At 37.1% G+C, this 20,283-nt stretch overlaps 1 protein-coding gene across 2 annotated transcripts in view; it reads right to left on the bottom strand.

Moving 5' to 3' along the window:
* The window catches only part of LOC131439318 (G-protein coupled receptor 52), a 46,415-nt gene that overhangs the window by 9,968 nt on the left and 16,164 nt on the right, over positions 1-20,283 (bottom strand). Inside the window, exons 2-4 of one of the 2 annotated variants that reach the window (XM_058610205.1) lie at positions 2,750-2,901; positions 2,520-2,660; positions 2,060-2,318 (exon numbers count right to left, since the gene is read on the bottom strand). In XM_058610205.1, the coding sequence (XP_058466188.1) occupies positions 2,060-2,318; positions 2,520-2,660; positions 2,750-2,756 (407 nt within the window). In that variant the 5' untranslated portion in view covers positions 2,757-2,901. Of the gene's footprint in view, positions 1-2,059; positions 2,319-2,519; positions 2,902-20,283 lie in introns of both variants that reach the window. The other variant, XM_058610204.1, reaches the window with a different exon arrangement.

Genomic DNA, 20,283 nt, shown 5'->3' with positions numbered 1-20,283 from the left:
GTGTTTGAATAACAGCTGATCTTGTCAGACGAGTTCTAGTTTTCATCAAGCTATGGAAAAGGCGAGTTTCGTGTAATGAGCATAAAAACAACGGTAAAATTGAATGATTTGCGGTACGGATTGGTCCACCATCCGCCGCATTCTCCATACCTGGCCCCCAACGACTATTATCTATTTCCAAACCTGAGAAGGTTTGTCCAGGGAAAGAAATTTCTTTCGAATGCTGAGGTCATTGTCAAGAGCGGTAGCCTATTTCGAAGGTTTTGAAAAATTTATTTTACAAAGAGCATCAAAACGTTGCAGGACCGATGGGTCAAGTGTATCGCTCTAGATGGAAATTATCCTGAGGAATAAAAAGGTTTTCACGGTAGAAAATCGACTTTTTCTGTGTTAGAACCGGGACTTCTCATTCTATGCAGTATATTGTATGTACTGAAAGAGGACCAAATAAATCAAAAATGTTTTTCCTGTTCGAATGATAAAGAAAATAGCGTGGAGTTGATACAAAAAAGAACCTTGCCAACAGCACACAGTGCACATGTACGGTGCAGTTTCACAAATTGGATAAAGTTTGCCTTGCTTTCGGGGGACATTTTCACGCATTTTAGTCAATTTGTTTTTTCAGTATTGATGAACAGTTTAAGTAATATAATTAACCATTAATTGCCAAATGTCATCCAGGCGCGAACAACGATCAGTCTTCTTAATATTAGAATGGGGTTTTGAGGAGTGAAAAGGGTGCATACATGGGTAATATCGCAATTATTTTTGCATTGTGTGTAGCGGATCTATTATTACTGGAAAAAGGTCTACATTCAAGTCTACTGCTATCTACGAGATAAAAATGTGTTTGTGGTGTTTGGAATGGTTGAGTGGTATTTGTGCATCGAAGATTACATTACCAACTAAATACTATTAGAAAAGATCAATCATTTGTGTTATGTTCCTTGCTGATATCAATTTGATTGGATTGTATCAAAAGAGTTCTGATAAAGAAGAAAGGATGACTAATATTATGACTGCTGGGAAAAAAACTTCCCAGTAAACAATCTATCTACCTAGTTAGAAGACTATAAATAATAGATGTTTTAAATGTTACTTTAAAATCTGATATACAACGAAGTACAATCGAAGTATGGAATGTAATGCAAAAAGTAATAAATATTAAATCGAAATTAGAACAGAATAGAAATAAACTAAATATCAAACCTTCCATTCCTAGAATATCATATCGAGAACAGTTAATAGTACACATCAAGAACAAACACATCGATTAATGTTGAATAGTGAGGGCGTGTGTGTAGAAAGAAAACGTAAAAGGGATCATTTTCTCGATGTTTCTCTCTACATTGCATCGAAATTTTTGAACGCATTTTTCACCAATGCGCCTACCAGAATGCAATGGAAAAAGAACACTAGCAGAGAAAAGTTTACCACACAACATCTGAACAGTACGTTATAGTGTCCAAGCTTCATGCAAAATATGAGACCTTTTCAGGTGTGTTTAAATTGAAAAAAAAACATATGTTATTTACTATTGTTGACTAGTGTTCGTTCAACTACTCGTAGGAAACAGATTTTTTTTTGCAGCTACAAATAGAATCAGTCACTAGTCAAGAATTTCCCATTTAGGTTTCTAGTTTCTAGATTATTTGATCAATAATATCAGATCATTCAGGTAATCGAAGTCCATGTTTTGCATGCAAGTTGCGTTTGGATTTAGGTAACACACACACATATCTACAATTTAGATTAGATTAAAACGTATAGTAACAGTAAAACACACATACACACACACGTATGTGTGAGGTGCGTTCACAACGAAAGAGTTCTATAGAATTAATTCTCTTGGCTTTGAATTTACAGGAGGAAATCGAGGGTCAGGATGAATCCTCTAAATAGGGGTTTTCAGAGGTCATCAGTCCGATTGCCGAATTCGGCTTAGTCAGTTGTTAGAAAGTCAGGTTAGCACGGGTTTTCGGGTGGATAACTCTCCGCTAGGACCTGGGAAGTCAGACGTTCACGCAGCTTTGAAACCAAGTTCCATTTGCCCATTTACCTTGTTTTAGTCTGTATCGTTTCGTAGCGTAGCGGTTTCCTAACTGCCAGATATCGATCGACCGATATCCACATGAAGGTGTACACCGAAATGGACCAGAGGGTGACCTCCAGGTAACCGAGCATCATGCACACCACATTCCCGTACACCCAGTCGCCATAGTAGGCCGGGTAAACGTACAGAGGCACTATGATCAGACCGCATAGCAGATCGGCGAAGGCCAGCGACAGCAGGTAGTAGTTTATGACCTCATGCGGACCTGCGAGACGGAAGATTCCGAAGCAAAACATGATATTGAGATTACATCTGTTATTACAAAACACACGCATCAAATACCTGTCAAATGTACTGTAATTAGGGAACAAACGTAGAATCAAATAATATTTCTTAGAAATGTAACAACGCCTACTTTACCCAGCAATACGAACAAATGAACGGACGAACGAACGAACGAACTTACCCTTAAAGTTAAGATATGTTGCTACTACGATGAGGTTCGCTACGATGATGGCGACCGCTAGGATGAGAATGATAGTGGCCTGCGTGAGCGCCTCCAGGGTTGAGCCGGATTGCAGGTGACTCAGCCCGTGCATCGTAACTCCTGAAACAGAGACGGGCGAGATAAGCATCGTAGACGTCCGGAAGCATCACTAACTACTGGGGCTGGCCGGGGTCCACCTTACAGTTTACCTCGCATCCGGTCATGACGTTTTGGCACCGGAGGAGAAAGAACGGCTCGACGATGGTTAGCTGCTGTGGCTGATTTCGTTGGTGGTCGAGTTTAAACGTGCGACACTGACAGCTATGCACATTTATCGGCACTCATGAGCCAAGACGACAAGCTGGAAACGACAGGCACAAAAAGAAAAGAAAAGAAAAGAAAAACATTCTATGATCAACGTAAAAGTTTTAAAATCAATCATCGCTGAAAACAATTTGGTTCAATTTTCATCTTCGTAATGGCCTCATCATTCATCACCCGGGAAGTCAACGACAGGCGATTGAAGCTGCATGAGCTCCCGTTCCCCCCCTTCCGTAGTTGCTTTTAGCTTCAATTAATATCCCAAAAAGCACAAATTTAATTTTCGCATTTCCCACTGCTCAACATTGTCCCAGCGTAAAGCAAGACAGTACCTCGTGGGGACGGACATAGCAGCTGGACGGTGGCCAGTAATGAGATTGGATAGATAAACTCTCTCTCTCTCGATCTATAGCTAGGGATGTGTGCATGCTTTGGCATTAGTTTACGTTCGACATTATCACGAATCTGGAAATGAATTTCCTGCGTTGGGCAAGGCAATCGGTTTACTGGTTGGTGCGAACGACGTTCTGGTGGCTAAGCAGCTAATAAAACCCCTGGGCACTGAACAAACGTGTGTCCGAGCCATTTATCCAAGAGTTGATAAGGTCGTTAAAAGTTTGAAGCCGAAGTTGGCCAAAGGTGTGACTGCGTTTCTGGTGTGCTAAGTATGGAAACACAAGCCGGAAATCGGTCTACCTTTTTGTTCGGATAGAATATCGATTTTCTGTTCTGTTGTTTTTGCGTGATGCTGGTTCCGGTGGGTTGGGAATTATTCATCAACTTAGTTTTCTGGTATCATTTGGAGACACCTTCCGTGCCTGTGAACAGACCAGATGGTATGGATACTAGCAATAAACGTTATTCTTAAATATTTATGACTAGAGGCACGAACAGAATACTTCGTTACTGACCAAACGTTACAATATTGAATACTTTACAGCGGGAGTGACGCACATTTAGTGGCACAGCCTTCTGTTTGGGCAATGAAATTTATTAGCTTTGCATGTCCATCGGTAGAGCAAAACCATACACTATGCTCAGCTGATCAGTTTATTTGGTTCACGTCTAAAATCATTAGTGTTGTTATATTCATTATAGTCCATTTGACTATAATTTGACTTTAAAAACAGAAATCACGATAAGCCGTTACCTGGAAGAATCTATTATTTATACATAATTATACATATGTTTTTTTTTATCTATCGTAATTCATACATTACCCCATCTTAGGACGCTTTTATACTAAAACGTCGAAAGACAAAAGGTCGAATGACAAAACGTCGAACGACAAAAAGTCGAATGACAAAATATCGAATGTCACAAAACGTCGAATGTATCAAAAGGTCGACTGTGACAAAACGTCGAATATAACAAAAAGTCGAAATACCGGATAGTCGATATACCAAAACGTCGAATATAACGTAAAGTCGAATATAACGTAAAGTCGAATACAACAGAAGATCGAATGCCACTAAAAGTTGAATACGACGACAGGTCTAATACGACAAAATGGTGAATGGTGAGAAAGTCTGCAGTAGAAATACTGTCATGAAATGGTGGTACATGCTTATTGTTTTGCCTTTCTCTATAGAAAGGTATTAGAATTGCTGGAAAAACCCACTTTCGAACGGATCCTCGGAGACCCATAGTGTTATATACCACCCGACTCAGTTCGACGAGATCCGAAAATGTCTGCCTGTCTGTGTGTGTGTGTGTGTGTGTGTGTGTGTGTGTGTGTGTGTGTGTGTGTGTGTGTGTGTGTGTGTGTGTGTGTGTGTGTGTGTGTGTGTGTGTGTGTGTGTGTGTGTGTGTGTGTGTGTGTGTGTGTGTGTGTGTGTGTGTGTGTGTGTGTGTGTGTGTGTGTGTGTGTGTGTGTGTGTGTGTGTGTGTGTGTGTGTGTGTGTGTGTGCGCACTTTTCGAAGATATTTGAACGCGCTCAATTTACTCAGAGATGGCTGAACCGATTTTAACAAACTTGGGCTCGTTTGAAAGCTACTGTCGGACCATTGATCAAGTTCAAAGATCAAATGGCTGTGACTTTTGGTTCCGGAGATATGATTGTATAAGTGACGTAACCGACAAAAAGCGTTGTATTTGAACGCGCTCAATTTTCTCAGAGATGGCTGAACCGATTTTAACAAACTTGGGCTCGTTTGAAAGCTACTGTCGGACCATTGATCAAGTTCGAAGATCAAATGGCTGTGACTTTTGGTTCCGGAGATATGATTGTATAAGTGACGTAACCGACAAAAAGCGTTGTATTTGAACGCGCTCAATTTTCTCAGAGACGGCTGATCCGATTTTAACAAACTTAGGCTCGTTTGAAAGCTACTGTCGGGCCGTTGATCAAGTTCGAAGATCAAATGGTTGTGACTTTTGGTTCCAGATATATGATGGTATAAGTGACGTAACCGACAAAACACGTTGATTTTTACCGCTCTTATATATATAAGGGTGCCAAAATTTTGGGATCAACTCTATTTTCGTTAAGTTCTAGTGCTTAAAAGTTTAAGCACCTCGAAAAAAGCCTTCATGCAAAATTTGACCTAAATCGGACATGCTTAAGGGGTGCTGCCCGGTGGTAAAGGTTTGACAATTTTCGATCTTGAAAAAGCACCATAGGGGAGAGTACATGAAATTTCCAAAATCGAAAATTTTTTTTGATGCCGAAACTCTTAAAACTGCATGAAACATCGAAATTTAGTGTCCCCTCAAAAAAAATTTTTTTTGAAAAAATCAACTTTCTGGGACTTCATAATTTTTCTAAGTCCCAAAAAGTCGACTTTTTCAAAATTTTTTTTTTTCGAGATGACACTAAATCTCGACGTTTCATGCAATTCTAAGCCTTTTGGCATCAAAAATTTTTTTTCGATTTCGAAAATTTCATGTACTCCCCCCTATGGTGATTTTTCAAGATATATGAAAATTCCACTAAGTGGACTAAGAAGGCTAGTTTAGATTAGCATCACTGATTACACATAGGCAACGCAAATGTCAAGCACTAGTTTGGAAAAATGATGCTGACTGTGTGACATAAACACTGAAGCATGCGTTTGTGAACTACTCGAATCAATCTGAATCAATTGGCGTCAAAATTAGTATCCGAAATTATTTAATAAAAGTATGAAATTATATTCATGAGACTGTTATGAAAGAAGAGAAAGGCATTATCACACCACTAGGTGGTTTAAGAAGGGTTTTTTATGTACAGTGAGTAAAATCCAGTGCACTGCACTCTTTTGAAAAATTTTTGATTGGAAGAAAAAACCAATATTTTTGCTGCGAATCCGGAAATACTTTTGCCAAACTATAGAATGTTTCCTTTTCAAAATCTGTGAGTATTGTTGTTGGATTAAGAGCAACATTGAAATATTTGCAATTTTCGATAACTCATTGAAGGCACGCTTATAGGTTCGCTCGGTTTTGCTAGGTAAGAAGAAGTTGGCCATCAGTTCGCTTTCACATCTAGGGATGTCAGAATTCTCGAATTACTCGATTATTCAATAATCGAGTATAATTTTGAAACTAATGGAATGAAATGTATTCGATTATCTTGATTGTTAATCGATTACTCGATTACTTATTCGATTATTACTATGCGATTTTTAAAATTATTCGATTAGCCTAATAATCGAATATTAGTTTAAAGCTAATCGATTATATATTACTCGATTATTTGAGTTATTAATCGATTACTCGATTAATCGATCGATATTACGACATCCTTATTCACATCTCATCCAAGTCAGTCGATAAAACAAAACCGCTTACGTTCGGCACAGAAGAAACCAAGTACAGTATTGTGTAGTGAACAATAGAACGACCTCGAAATGAGGAACCAAACGAACAAAAGCTACCGCCGACACGAAAGAATACAATTGTTGTTGACTTCAGACAGTGCAAAATTCGACCTTCGATACGAGAACTTGAAGGTTTGCTTAAGAAGCAAATGTATCTTGACATTAAGCGTGTGCATTTACTTCAATGCAATAAGACAAATAATGTTGTTTACATCCAGTTTTATAAAGAGTTGGATGCAATTCAATTCACAAAAGACAATAACAATGTGCACTATGTGGAGCACGAGAACATTAAGTACAACATTCCAGTATATATGGAAGACAGTGCTATAGAAGTGCGTGTGCATGATCTTCCCTCAAGCGTCACCGATTCATATATTCGCAAAACTATGTCCCAATACGGAGAGATTCTCTCTATCGAAAAACGAAAAGTGGAAGAATTTTCCCCGGTATTCTAAATGGCGTACGTTTATTACGCATACACTTGAAGAGGCCTATACCTTCTTATGTGATTTTCGGTCAAGATACAAGAATTCCGTGCAAATCACTTGTTACCTATGACAATCAGATGGTCACATGTCAATATTGCCAAAACGCTGTTCACTACGGTAAGCCATGCGATAAACTGGACAAGGAGACAACCACACCAAAGGACAACGGTGCTTTCTTCACACCAACCCTAAGCAACCCCAGTACACCTATGACAGTCACCAACAACAGTGAAGCATGTCCTTCAACGAAACCATTCAACGTATCCCCTATAGAACAAAGTACACCAGCTGCAGTTAACAACTTACCACCCAACCAACCAGCAACTGCAAACAATGTACAACAAATCAGCATCTCCAGCAACTAGCAACGAAATCAACAACAATACCACCGATGCGGCAATGGATGACGAGACGAACCACGAACGAAGTGCCCCTTAATCCTCGCAGGAGGGAAATGGAAGCTCCTCTCCCCCTAGAAAAAGGGTGACAATGAGATCCAATACAAAAAAAAATTATCTAAAAACTCAGCTAAATCGGCCACGTAAAGCTTGTACGCAAATAGGCCTGAATAAAAATATCTTTTAAATAAAAACAACGTTGGCTTCGTACCATTCCATCACAGGTTTCACGTAACGGCACAATGTCAGATCCTGTTAAAATAGAGTGTAACCTTCGTGGAACCGGAGAACAACGTACGCTTCAGGAAGCATTCTTGTTTGTGTATTTGACCGTTTATGGTGCCGATCGTTATGTACGGATTGTCAAATTTATCGCACCTACAGATCGCCTGCCACACTAAGTACTTCTTTGCGCATTATTCGAAATTTTCTCGGAATATTCAAGCGGGACTTGCTGACGAAGAGCTCCGGCTACTTCATGTCCGCTTTATGGTACGTCTAGTCATTTCGGTTGAATTTCGGCTGCACCAACCACTTATGGTACAGCTTTCTTTCGCGGGATTTGACCATCGCATTCTGTTTATTGAATCGGTTAGACCTTTTCGATATTTTGAAGACATGAAGTCCGTATGCATATACTTCTGAACCACAAATTGGGAACTGTAGCTTAAGGTTGATTGTAATGGATGCTTTTTTCAATTTCCAAAAAGCGTCCGGCTTAGCCCCGGTCTCCTCTACGAAATGTGAGTACACATGACCTAACCGAACCTTCAAACTTTTATAATATCTATTTTTCTTTATCAGGAATTTTTTTATCTTTGATTGATTTTTCAGATACAGATATTTCTCGCTGACATGTTGCAGCATATGTTCTAATGAGGCAAACTGAAAACAATTTCAAGAGTCAAGAATTCGATGCTTTTGAATAAAGCCAATGATTTCAAACTGATAAATGCAACACGTTGAGTCAGCTTGGAAAAATTGAATTTGTATAAAAAAAAAACTTTGTACAGATAATCTTCTATTCTTATTCAATATTATGAACAAAAAAATTTGAAGTGTTCATTCATTTCACACTAACGCTGTACAGCTAGCTAATCATCCGTAATGTTGTATGTGTATACATATAACGAAGAGTGTAGTAAATCATGTGCTGTCGAGTTGATTGCTGTGAATTAACCAACCATTGATAATATCAAATAAACATCCATAGCCATACGCCATAGCAGCCGAGTCCACTCAACAGCTGCCATTCTTCCTACTACTTGTACATAACATATGCTACCAACGGTGAGTGTCTACATGTGCTGCGGGTAAGCTCTCCTGGAAACGAACAGCAGCTATGTGTGAAAATCTTTCCTGGATTCGTTCTCTCCGTGTGAATTGATGGTAGATTTTAATATTGCAGCAATGCCGGTAATACGATTAGATTTATTTCAAATTAACATATAATTTGAGTTTGAATTTTTGCGCTGCATGTAGGGCCGGTGAAACATGTTAAGCACAGGTGGGTATTTTTTTGTACTGCGGGGAACGACCTATTATTTTGAAGTATTTATTAATTCTAATGTAAATGTTATTTACTCCCGTTCTACGCATAATTGTCCCATATCCTATGGGATTTCCTATGTCTATGAGACAGTTAGATTTGGAACGATAGTTTATCCCTTAATAGTGCAAAATCGATTTTCTAAAATAATATTTAGTTTCGATAAAACTTTACTCGAAACGCCTAAACTCTAAGGTTTTGAGCGTTTTCGGTATTCTGTTTCACAATAAAATTGTACATTTAAGGGTTAAACACGACACAAAACTACTATGGGGTTGTTCGACTTGTTGATGTAGGACTACCCAAATAGTGTCAAAATCGTCCATAAACTGTCTAGCAGCTGATGTGCATAACACATCGTTCAAAAAGTCCCGGTAGATCCAGAGATCCAGAGATGGCCTTTGTAATGTCAAACCAACCTCATTTAATAATAACCTCATTTTGGAAGGTCAATTGGACTACAGCAGTAAAACTAGCGATATATAAGTGACGTTACTTATTCATTTATGAAAAAAGGAAGCCTATCAATGGTTTGAGAAGTGTCACACTCGGGTCCATTGAGCTTGAACTTGAGCGACCACCCCTGGTTGCTACTCCGTTACTGATAGGAATTAGCTGAAATTGTACAGGGAGTTCCTAGATGATTCGACCTGGGACTGGTAAATCATCCTTCAATGTACATCTTCTGGTAACACCAGAATTCATTGATCAGTATCGGCGCGGGACAGTCCCGAACGTAGATCGTTCAAGAAATAGGAAGGGATGTTAGTCCAACACTTGTTGTTACTAGAGGCCGTATATTCTACTGCGCACTCCACAAGTGTCACGGGAGAAGGATATTTGTTAGTAAAAATTTCAGTATTGGTATTATTCGCGCGCTACTCAGTATGTTCCGGTTTCAAGATGCTCGGATGCACCACTAAACTCACTGACTTCCCGAGTGAACGTTTCAACAATATCCTATATTGAAGTCCCGGGAAGTCTTCATGCACAGCTCTTATTCGAGGAAATTGAAGAAAAATTTGCAATAATATCGCATAAAGAATAAAAACCACCCTATTTTTTTAAATAGAAATTACGTGATAGAAAATAAACGAGTGAATAGGATTTAGACAAAATAGTTGATTCATTGCATTGACATATTCTAAACAGCTGTTATAAAATCATTTCCGCTTTATTATTTTAATTAATTATTAAAATTGGCAATTGGTTATATTGGTTGATGTGGGCATCGGCATGCGGCTATCGAAAAAAATATTAATTTATTGTTTGAAATATTAATATCAAGTGTTTTTACTATGTATTCAATATACCGATATATGTTATCTCTGTTATTAGCTTTGTAATATCAACGGATTTGCGCAATAGTTCATCATTCAATTTATAATAATGAAAGACAATCAATAACAAGGAAGAAGAAAACATTCCAAATAAAACTTTTCTCCGAAGCTAGACGGAAATTTACAGGTTGAATGAAGAGATAATTTAGTAAAATAGAGTAATCAGGAATGAAGCATTGAAAATGTCTGATAACTGAAAGGAAAAAGAATTGTCGCCTTTTACGACATGGAAGCAGGAACCCAGTGGATCTATTCTTGGTTCATTTTTTTACCGGATTCCATACGGCATCTAGGCTGGTGCTGTCCGGAGAGAGCTAATAGGTACTATCAATCTCCTAGTGGTCCCAGCCCCTTCTTGAACTTTCGAAAGAATCGCGTGATTTAACCACATTTCTAACAGAAAATGGCATGTATTGGTTCACGAGGCTAATGTTCGGAATTGTGCACCTGAAAATTTTCAACGGGAAATGTGTTGTAATGGCGATAGCAATCAAAACAAAGTTATTTACACTCGGGTCCATTGAGAACAAAAAATTGTGGTATTCTGTTCAAAATTCAAGAGATAAGATGTGCTGAGATAGTAAGCACATCAACTGGAAGAGCTTCTACGATCTTACGCGAAAATCTGGGCATGAAAAAGGTCTATGTATTCCAAATGGGTTTGCTAACAATCAAACAAAGGCAACATCGTATCAACGATCCAGAGAGCTGTACATTATTGTTTAGTCACAACAAAAAGGATTTTTTGTGTTGGTATGAAACAGTGGACGAAACATGGATCCTTCAATACTTGGCTCGAATGAGACAGTCATCGCCGCAAAGCAAAGTTCTGGCATTACATTCTTTTTGTAGTATTTGGCCTTTCTGTTTCAACAGACTTCTTAACGTACAGAATCATTGCATGGCTAGTACTAAAGACTGTCCCAGACAGTATGGACGCACTTTGATTTCGCTGTAAATAATTCATAAGTGTTAGATATTCAAATTTTATTCGATATACTGATAATATTAGACTACAACAACAGAATATTATTCTCAACATTTGCTACTTAGCCATTGTAGACATTTGCTACTTAGCCATTGTAGACCTTCTTGCGAACGTTCCTCATTAAATTCCGTACATACTTCTTGGCGACAAGTTTTGACACTTTTTTAGAATCTTTTTCGAACTGTTGAATGGTTTCGGCTGCTGAGACATATTTCCTAAGATGTGCCTTTGTTAATGCCCAAAATTCCTCAATTGGTCGAAGTTGTGGGGAATGTGGTGGATTCATGTTTTTTTGGACGAAAGTGACATTTTTGGTAGTATACCATTCTACCGTTGATTTCGAGTAGTGGCAAGAAGCAAGATCTGGCCAGAAGACAACAGGATCCTTGTGGCTTCGAATCATTTATTTATTTATTTCTGTAATATCCATCGGATACGAAATTTACATGGATATGGGTGGAGAAAAACCCATTTGAGTTGAACATAAAATATGTCATTCTCAAACGGGCGCAAAAACCATCATCTTTAAAAAAAACAACACATAATAATTATCACAATACATCTAAAACTAATAGTCACATAACATTATTAAAAACAAAATAAGCATAATATAATTAAAAACAAAAACTAAAGACTAGATGATTCACCAAACTCAAAAAGATCTTCTACAGCAGTGAATGATCGGATGGCCGTTTTTTAAGTTTTTTCCTCCATGCTAGCGATACACTTAGACGTGAATGTTAACAGATTCGTCGAAACTGATCTTCCTGGTATAAATTCATGCTGATCAAATGAAACGTAATTCCTCACTCGATCTAATATGGCATCACTTACAATCATTTCGAAAAGTTTAGATGAGGCAGAGAGACTGGTAATCCCACGGTAATTAGCAACATTTCGCCGATCGCCATCTTTAAATATGGGACAAATGTACGATTGCTTCCATATGCACGGGAATTTTGCCTGCTCAAAAGATCGACTAAAAATTATACTCAATGGTTTAGCCAATTCACCAATACATCGATTTAAAACAACAGCGGGTAGAAGTCGTTTTTGTAAACATTCCTTGATGTTTATTTCGCTCATTGAAGCAGTGGTGATGAAGGGTTTCGAAATCTTACCGCAGCTACAAATTGCTTTCTTACCAAATTGTTCGACTTCAATCGATGTCTCGGACTGGTTTAACACTTGCCCTTCTCGCACTGTATATGAAACCTCCTTCTTTTGCTTTAACGCCTTCAGTATTCGTTCATCCAACTGAGGGTTAGCAGGACCTTTTTTTCGACCCGTTTTCGGTTTATCTTCAAATGTGTTATCCTCACCGAACTTACTGATTGCATTTCGCACGGCTTTTTCACTTACTCCTTCCATTTTTGCTATCTTTCTCAGTGACAGTCCGCGTTCTGTGCACCATTTGTACACAATTTTTCGACGTTGTTCTGCTGAAAGTCCACGCATTTCGAAACAAACTAATGAAAACGAACAAACAACTACACAAGTGGTTAGAGAAGAGTGTAAACAACAGGACGCAGCCATAAAAATTGACAGATTCTGAACCATTGCGAAATGGCAGCGGTTTTTGGTTGCGTCCATACTTTCTGGGACAGTCTTTATGATTCTATTGACACTAAGAATCCTTCCAGATCGCATTTAACCACCAATCCGGATCGCCGCAATGGGCGCCTATTTTGAGATCATGGACAAATCATTCTATAAGCTTGGATGGAAAAGTTAGAAAAGTGCTAGAACGATTGTATTGCATTTGAAGATTGTCATATTGATAAATAAGAACGAACATTGCATAAGAAATGTATTCCTAGTTAGTTCCTGGACTTTTCGACTTAACGCTTAACGCAAATGCACTCAAGAAAGAGCAGAAATCTTATGGAAATCGTTGACTTATGTATACTTATGACTTATGACTTATGTATAATGATATCTAAAAACCGTTAAAAATGATTGAGATGAGGATGTTCAGAGCCTGACTGCTGTTTGTACGGTTTTGTTTTGAATATGTACCCCGGTATGGAAAACAAAGACGTAATACTACGTTAAAATTGTTGGAACAATGTTATTCGTGTCAAGATATCGAGCAGAAAGGTGAAACGTGACAAGATTCATTTGAGTAAGCAGAATCACAGTTTTTAGTAACTTAACTTTTACCTTCTACCAGAGGAGTCGAACTTAAGCATCTTCACAATGCAAATCGCTAAATTCTCCGGTATGCCGAATTGCGTATCATAATGCTGTCACAAGCGCAGAAAGTGACAATTTCCGATAACTTTTCTTATGCCAGTTCGGATAGTAAATGGTAAAAAACCTCTATCGGTACTTTCCGGCAGGGATGTCAGGTTCACAGATTTTGAGTTTTCTGCACAGATTTTAAAACTGACACAGATTTTTGAAAATGATCACAGATTTTCACAGATTCTTGAATAAATCACAGATTTTCACTGATTTTGGAAATCGAGTACAGTTTAGCACCAAAAAGTTACAACGTGTTGGTAGTGAGTTTTTTTTGCTCACTAAATTGAATTCGATCAGCAGAAATGGTACGGAAAATGGGTGGTGAGACCTTTTGTTTTTTTTTGCTCACCAAATTTGATTTTGAACTGCTACTGGGGTACGGAAAACGGTCACAGATTTTCACAGACAGGTTTTGGATTTGACCACAGATTTTTGCAAAAATGACCTGGCTCTCTGCTTTCCGGCATACCAGAGACTCAAGTGATTTGCATTGATGAGATGCTTAAACTCGAATTCTTTGGTTGAATATAAAAGTCAAGCTATTAAAAGATTTCTGCTTGCTTAAATGATCCACACTGAAAATCATTTCCACCTATTTTTTGAGGAGAAATCACTCATTGTCGAGCTCTTCTGTAAGCTACCCAAAATTAGGGCGTTATCTACTCAAACTTTGAGTTGATCGGTAAAAATGGGTAGCGTGCTTTGTGATGGCATAACACTTGTACTAAACTTACATTTACCAAAATTTTGAGGTCATCACTCGTTATCCAAAATTGGGAAGATGCACTTTAGTTGATTTTGGGTAGGTTTTGACCCAAAATTAGGTAGCGGCTAGCGTAAAAGACCGAAAGAACTCCCTGTGAGAAAGTTGTTAGATCGTGTTGGGCGTTGATGTTTGACAACATATCAAACGAAATATTCGTTTATTTTGTTAGAAAGATTTGTTGTTGTTTTTTTCCTACGAAAATAGTGTAAAAACTGGGTGTTTTCTTTATATAAAAAGAAAATGCCTCGTTATTCTACGCGAAGTAACAATATTCTACAGGTATGTAGAATTTATTTAAAAAATAGGTAGTTAGAAACTTTCGAAATAACGAAAAATAGTCCAACGGGATTCCAATTCCTCATATTGAAAATGACTCAACATTTCACCTCTGTCTGCCGGATTTGTTGAACGAAAAAAATGGCGCGCGGTTCAATGGTCTGTTTTAAAATTGGCAAACGAAAGTCCCAAATCGGCCTTTCGTTGGACAATTTATTGGATATTCATCGGACCATGTTGGACCGTTGGAGAACTTTCGTTGGGCGGCTTTTTCTGAGAGGGTAAGATGAGTTCACCAGCCATTAATGTTCAGTTCCAGCTACAATATCCTACACGTTCACTTTTAAATGCTTTAAATTGAATTTACTTGAATATATTGGATGAAAAAATGATTCTGCTGATTAAGAAGGATTGACAGAGTTCCCTGTAGATATTAATAGGGTGGGAGAGTGAAAATGTCGAAATACTGCCCTGGACCACTATCAATGAACAACTAAATTATTTGATATTCATTCATACGTTGCTCAAGCATTTCAGCTATCGAAAATGCTATGTTTACTTTGATTTGACGCTGAAGTGAGTTCCAAGATGAAGTTCATTTCACACACCAAGTTCCCCAAGAAGATGAACTCGTCCAATATCCTCCAGCTACGCCCCATCGAGAATATCTGGGTAAATCTGACACGTAAGATCAACTTCAACAAATTTTGTCGCAAAAACTGATGAAAAAAAAAAACTCAAAAACGTGCCTACACGCATGTTTTCGTCGGCCATGGCGTAATGCAAGTATGCTTAAATAATTACCTTCCATGAGAAATTTATCAAAAGCAATTATCTGCCTTGTCCTTTTTATCACCAACCGATCATCCATTTTGTTAATGCAAGCGTTATGTTATTATCGAGTAAATATTAGAAAATCTGAAGAGTGGAAAACCAGTTCCGGTTATTGGAAACGTATCGATAATAGTGTATTTAGGCAGTTCCAAGCATGCTGTCTACGCTTAGTATTACTCGGAAAGTCTATCAATTGTGTTCTGTTCGGAAAACCTTGTCGGGAAGAGATTTAGAACAGAACATCCACTTTGGTGTTCCTTGTTTTTGGTCAGCGGGCACGTGGATTCGAATTGCGCATATGACAGAAAATTTGTGTGCCTTCCGAAGTAACCTTGACCTACTCGCTGGACCTTGTGCTCAAAATTGCAGCCAATGCAGAGAACTTCACTTTTCGGTGCACCTTCGAAATGATGAAATGTGAACCAGCCATTGAGATAAATTCGGTTCATTTTTTAATTATAAGTTTCACCAAAACTGGTCCAATTAGTTGCTGTCATACTTTTGATTCCATATGTATTTTAAAAGAAATGATCCGAAAGACAAAAGAATATCTAAAATGGAAAGAGATAATTAGTAGCTGTGGACTTAGCAGTCTTAGTCTTGTCTTAGCAAAAATTCACGTTCTGGTTCTGTTGCTACACCATGTAAATGCTAACGGATGCTCAAACACGGAAAAGCCCGCGATCGCAGAATAACTAAAACATTAGTTATTTTTCTGAATTTAATTGGTTAAAATTTAGTGCAACCATAAATAAAATACATCAGGATTCTCCAGTAGAATAGCATAAATAAAATAAACCTAGATCCCCCAGTGTAATAGTACTGTACTTGAGCAACCCGTGACACCAAAAGCGACGTCTGGTTTATAATGGGTGCGTAAATTCTCGTAAAATGCATGTAAAAAGATGCCTGCGCATTTAACACAACCACAGTAGCTAATGGAAAAAAGTACACTAGAATCGCTGTCAGTGTCGCCATATAGTGGGAAATCAAGGTTTACTTGATTTATGATACAACTAATGCCGTTTTCCATTGGAATTGGTTTTGCACTTTCGAGCAGAAATGCAATATTTTGACGGTGTTTCATTGCCATTTTTGCTTGAAAGTGCAAAGCCAGAGCAATCCACGCCATAAGCTCATTTTTTATTTATCATGCTGGCAGTTTAGCAATGACATCCGCTTTCATAAAATCAGAACAATTTTTGCTTCAAAACGGCAGTAAAATACGCTGTTTTTGTAACGTAATTTTGTCTAAGCAGCTGCTAATGATCCAAACACCAAACTCACTAACGATGAAGAAATGCAACGTTCGATTGTAATTCCCGAGATAAAATTTATCAACAAAATATTCACAGCGCATCAAGCAGCTTCTACTCCACCTGCAAAATGGCTCACTGGAAGATACTGATAAACCTTATGCTACAAAATGCACCTTTAAGAAACGGGGGTTCGTAAATGGAGTTAGTTCGTAAAAAAGGTTACCGTTATTTGGAATTTACTTCATAAAAAAAGTTTTGTGTAATGAAAGTGGAAACCCTCGATCATATGGCCATTTTTGGAACGCATGTGATAAGTGGGTGCAAGAAAATAATGTTTGGGGTCGTTTCAAAATCCAAGATTTCTGGTTTATTGATATTTCTTAAGAACTCCTACAATATGGATATTTTCGAAATTGATGGGTAGATGTGAGAGAAAGATGTTTGAGGTGGTTTTGCTTTCCAAGATACAAGATACAATATGACTATAACAATATAAAATTATAATGCAAGGCACTTAAACAAGCTTTGTAGACCTGTTTTTCTACCTGTTATGTTTTTTTTTCTCGAAATTATTCATATAGTACAATATTTAAACAATATCGGTGAATTGGTGGTATCGAGTAAAACACCGATTGAAAAAATCATATGAACACATATTCTTTTCAAATGGTATATACACGGAAAGAAATCCGTCATTGCTGTTATGATTAGAAAATCATGAAACCAATCATTTTAACTTATCATGACACCATGAGCAATAACTCTTCTCCCATGAAAATTAATCATGGCTCGAAAATGCGTTACTTGAAGAATGCATTTCTTTCAAAGCTCGTAACTCTAATTTTCTACCTGGATATCACTTTGAACCCTCTGCCTCAAGTGATGTGATAGATTAATAGATTAATGGTAAATCAAAAAGCAGACATTGAAAAGCAAGACCTACTGAAAATGTTTACTTGATCCTGAAGCATGTTATTTAATAATCGTGTTGTTTTACCTACATAACATAAAAATAAAGATAATAAACCGAAAATTGACATCATAAGAGACTAAGCTCGGCTACACTTTTCATTTGAAAAACATCAATGTTACATTTTGTTCGAATGTATTCTTACATATTTGATGTGATAGTTGTTGCTAGAATAACATTCCGAGAGCTAGCGTTTAATTCGATTGTTAATTTGGAAAACCATATAACGAAAATCAGAGAAATATTTTGTTCAACCACTTTGATTAATTTGTTTCAAAGATATAACAACACAGGCTGTATTGATGCACCTAAACATTATGAATAAGACGATTTTTTTGAAAGAATTCGTCATAGAGTTTCATTTTAAGAGGCTTGATTCACTCGTGTTTTCTCATGCAGTTCGTTTAATTGTTTAAATTCTGAAACTAAAAATCAAAACTGAAGTAATGAACGCAAGTAAACACGTTATCTCTTGCGTCGTCGTTTTTCAAAAACAGAAAACAGAATATTTTCATTTTATAAGAAGTTCGCCGTGCTTCAAGGAGCAATTTAATTTTTAGGCACTGAATTTATATTGCAAAATGACCATCGTTGCAAAAATCACACATAACGTCTGAATTTATGTTGCAAAAATTACCATTGAAGCATAAACACGCCTGAAGTTATGCCCAACAACTTCAAGTGCGTTACGTTTAAATTTCATCGAAATTAGTCCGAATGAATCATGATCCGAGAAATTTTAACCATGGTGTATTATCATAACATGAAAATATATTATTTTCCCCAAATCATGACTCGTTTTTATCATTCCTAGAATCAGAATTTTGCCCGTGTAACCATATCGTAATGGTCTTCATGGTTTATCAATACACCTAAACTAACCATATTAATTTTTGAAAGGCAACATCAATTTCCGGTATCTAATTATCAAATCCGATCCAAAAGTATCCATGTTATAATGGCATTCAAGGATTATAAATAAACGGAAAGTCGCCATCTTGGATTCTAGAACCACCTCAAATATCGTTTTCCGACATCTACTCATCAAACCCGTTCCGAAAATACCTATATTGTAAGGGTTTTAAAGAATATCAATAAACCGGAAGCCGCCATCTTGGAATTCAAAACCACCTCGAACATCGTTTTCTGATATATAATCATCAAACCCGTTCCGAAAATACCTATATTGTAAGGGTTTTAAGGTATATCGATAAACCGGAAGTTGCCATCTTGGATTTTAGAACTACCTCAAACATCGTTTTCCGATATTTACTCATCAAACCCGTTCCAAAAACACCCATATTCTGATGGTTTGTAACGAATATCGATTAACCGGAAGTCGCCATTTTGGATTTCCAAAATACCTCAAACATCATTTTCCGGAATATGCTCCTCAAACCCGTTGGGTGCAAGAAAATAATGTTTGGGGTCGTTTCAAAATCCAAGATTTCTGGTTTATTGATATTTCTTAAGAACTCCTACAATATGGATATTTTCGAAATTGATGGGTAGATGTGAGAGAAAGATGTTTGAGGTGGTTTTGCTTTCCAAGATACAAGATACAATATGACTATAACAATATAAAATTATAATGCAAGGCACTTAAACAAGCTTTGTAGACCTGTTTTTCTACCTGTTATGTTTTTTTTCTCGAAATTATTCATATAGTACAATATTTAAACAATATCGGTGAATTGGTGGTATCGAGTAAAACACCGATTGAAAAAATCATATGAACACATATTCTTTTCAAATGGTATATACACGGAAAGAAATCCGTCATTGCTGTTATGATTAGAAAATCATGAAACCAATCATTTTAACTTATCATGACACCATGAGCAATAACTCTTCTCCCATGAAAATTAATCATGGCTCGAAAATGCGTTACTTGAAGAATGCATTTCTTTCAAAGCTCGTAACTCTAATTTTCTACCTGGATATCACTTTGAACCCTCTGCCTCAAGTGATGTGATAGATTAATAGATTAATGGTAGATCAAAAAGCAGACATTGAAAAGCAAGACCTACTGAAAATGTTTACTTGATCCTGAAGCATGTTATTTAATAATCGTGTTGTTTTACCTACATAACATAAAAATAAAGATAATAAACCGAAAATTGACATCATAAGAGACTAAGCTCGGCTACACTTTTCATTTGAAAAACATCAATGTTACATTTTGTTCGAATGTATTCTTACATATTTGATGTGATAGTTGTTGCTAGAATAACATTCCGAGAGCTAGCGTTTAATTCGATTGTTAATTTGGAAAACCATATAACGAAAATCAGAGAAATATTTTGTTCAACCACTTTGATTAATTTGTTTCAAAGATATAACAACACACGCTGTATTGATGCACCTAAACATTATGAATAAGACGATTTTTTTGAAAGAATTCGTCATAGAGTTTCATTTTAAGAGGCTTGATTCACTCGTGTTTTCTCATGCAGTTCGTTTAATTGTTTAAATTCTGAAACTAAAAATCAAAACTGAAGTA

This window comes from Malaya genurostris, chromosome 3 (genome assembly GCF_030247185.1).
Source record: "Malaya genurostris strain Urasoe2022 chromosome 3, Malgen_1.1, whole genome shotgun sequence".
Taxonomy (NCBI): Eukaryota; Metazoa; Arthropoda; class Insecta; order Diptera; family Culicidae; genus Malaya; species Malaya genurostris.
This window is presented reverse-complemented; position numbering and strand designations above follow the sequence as displayed.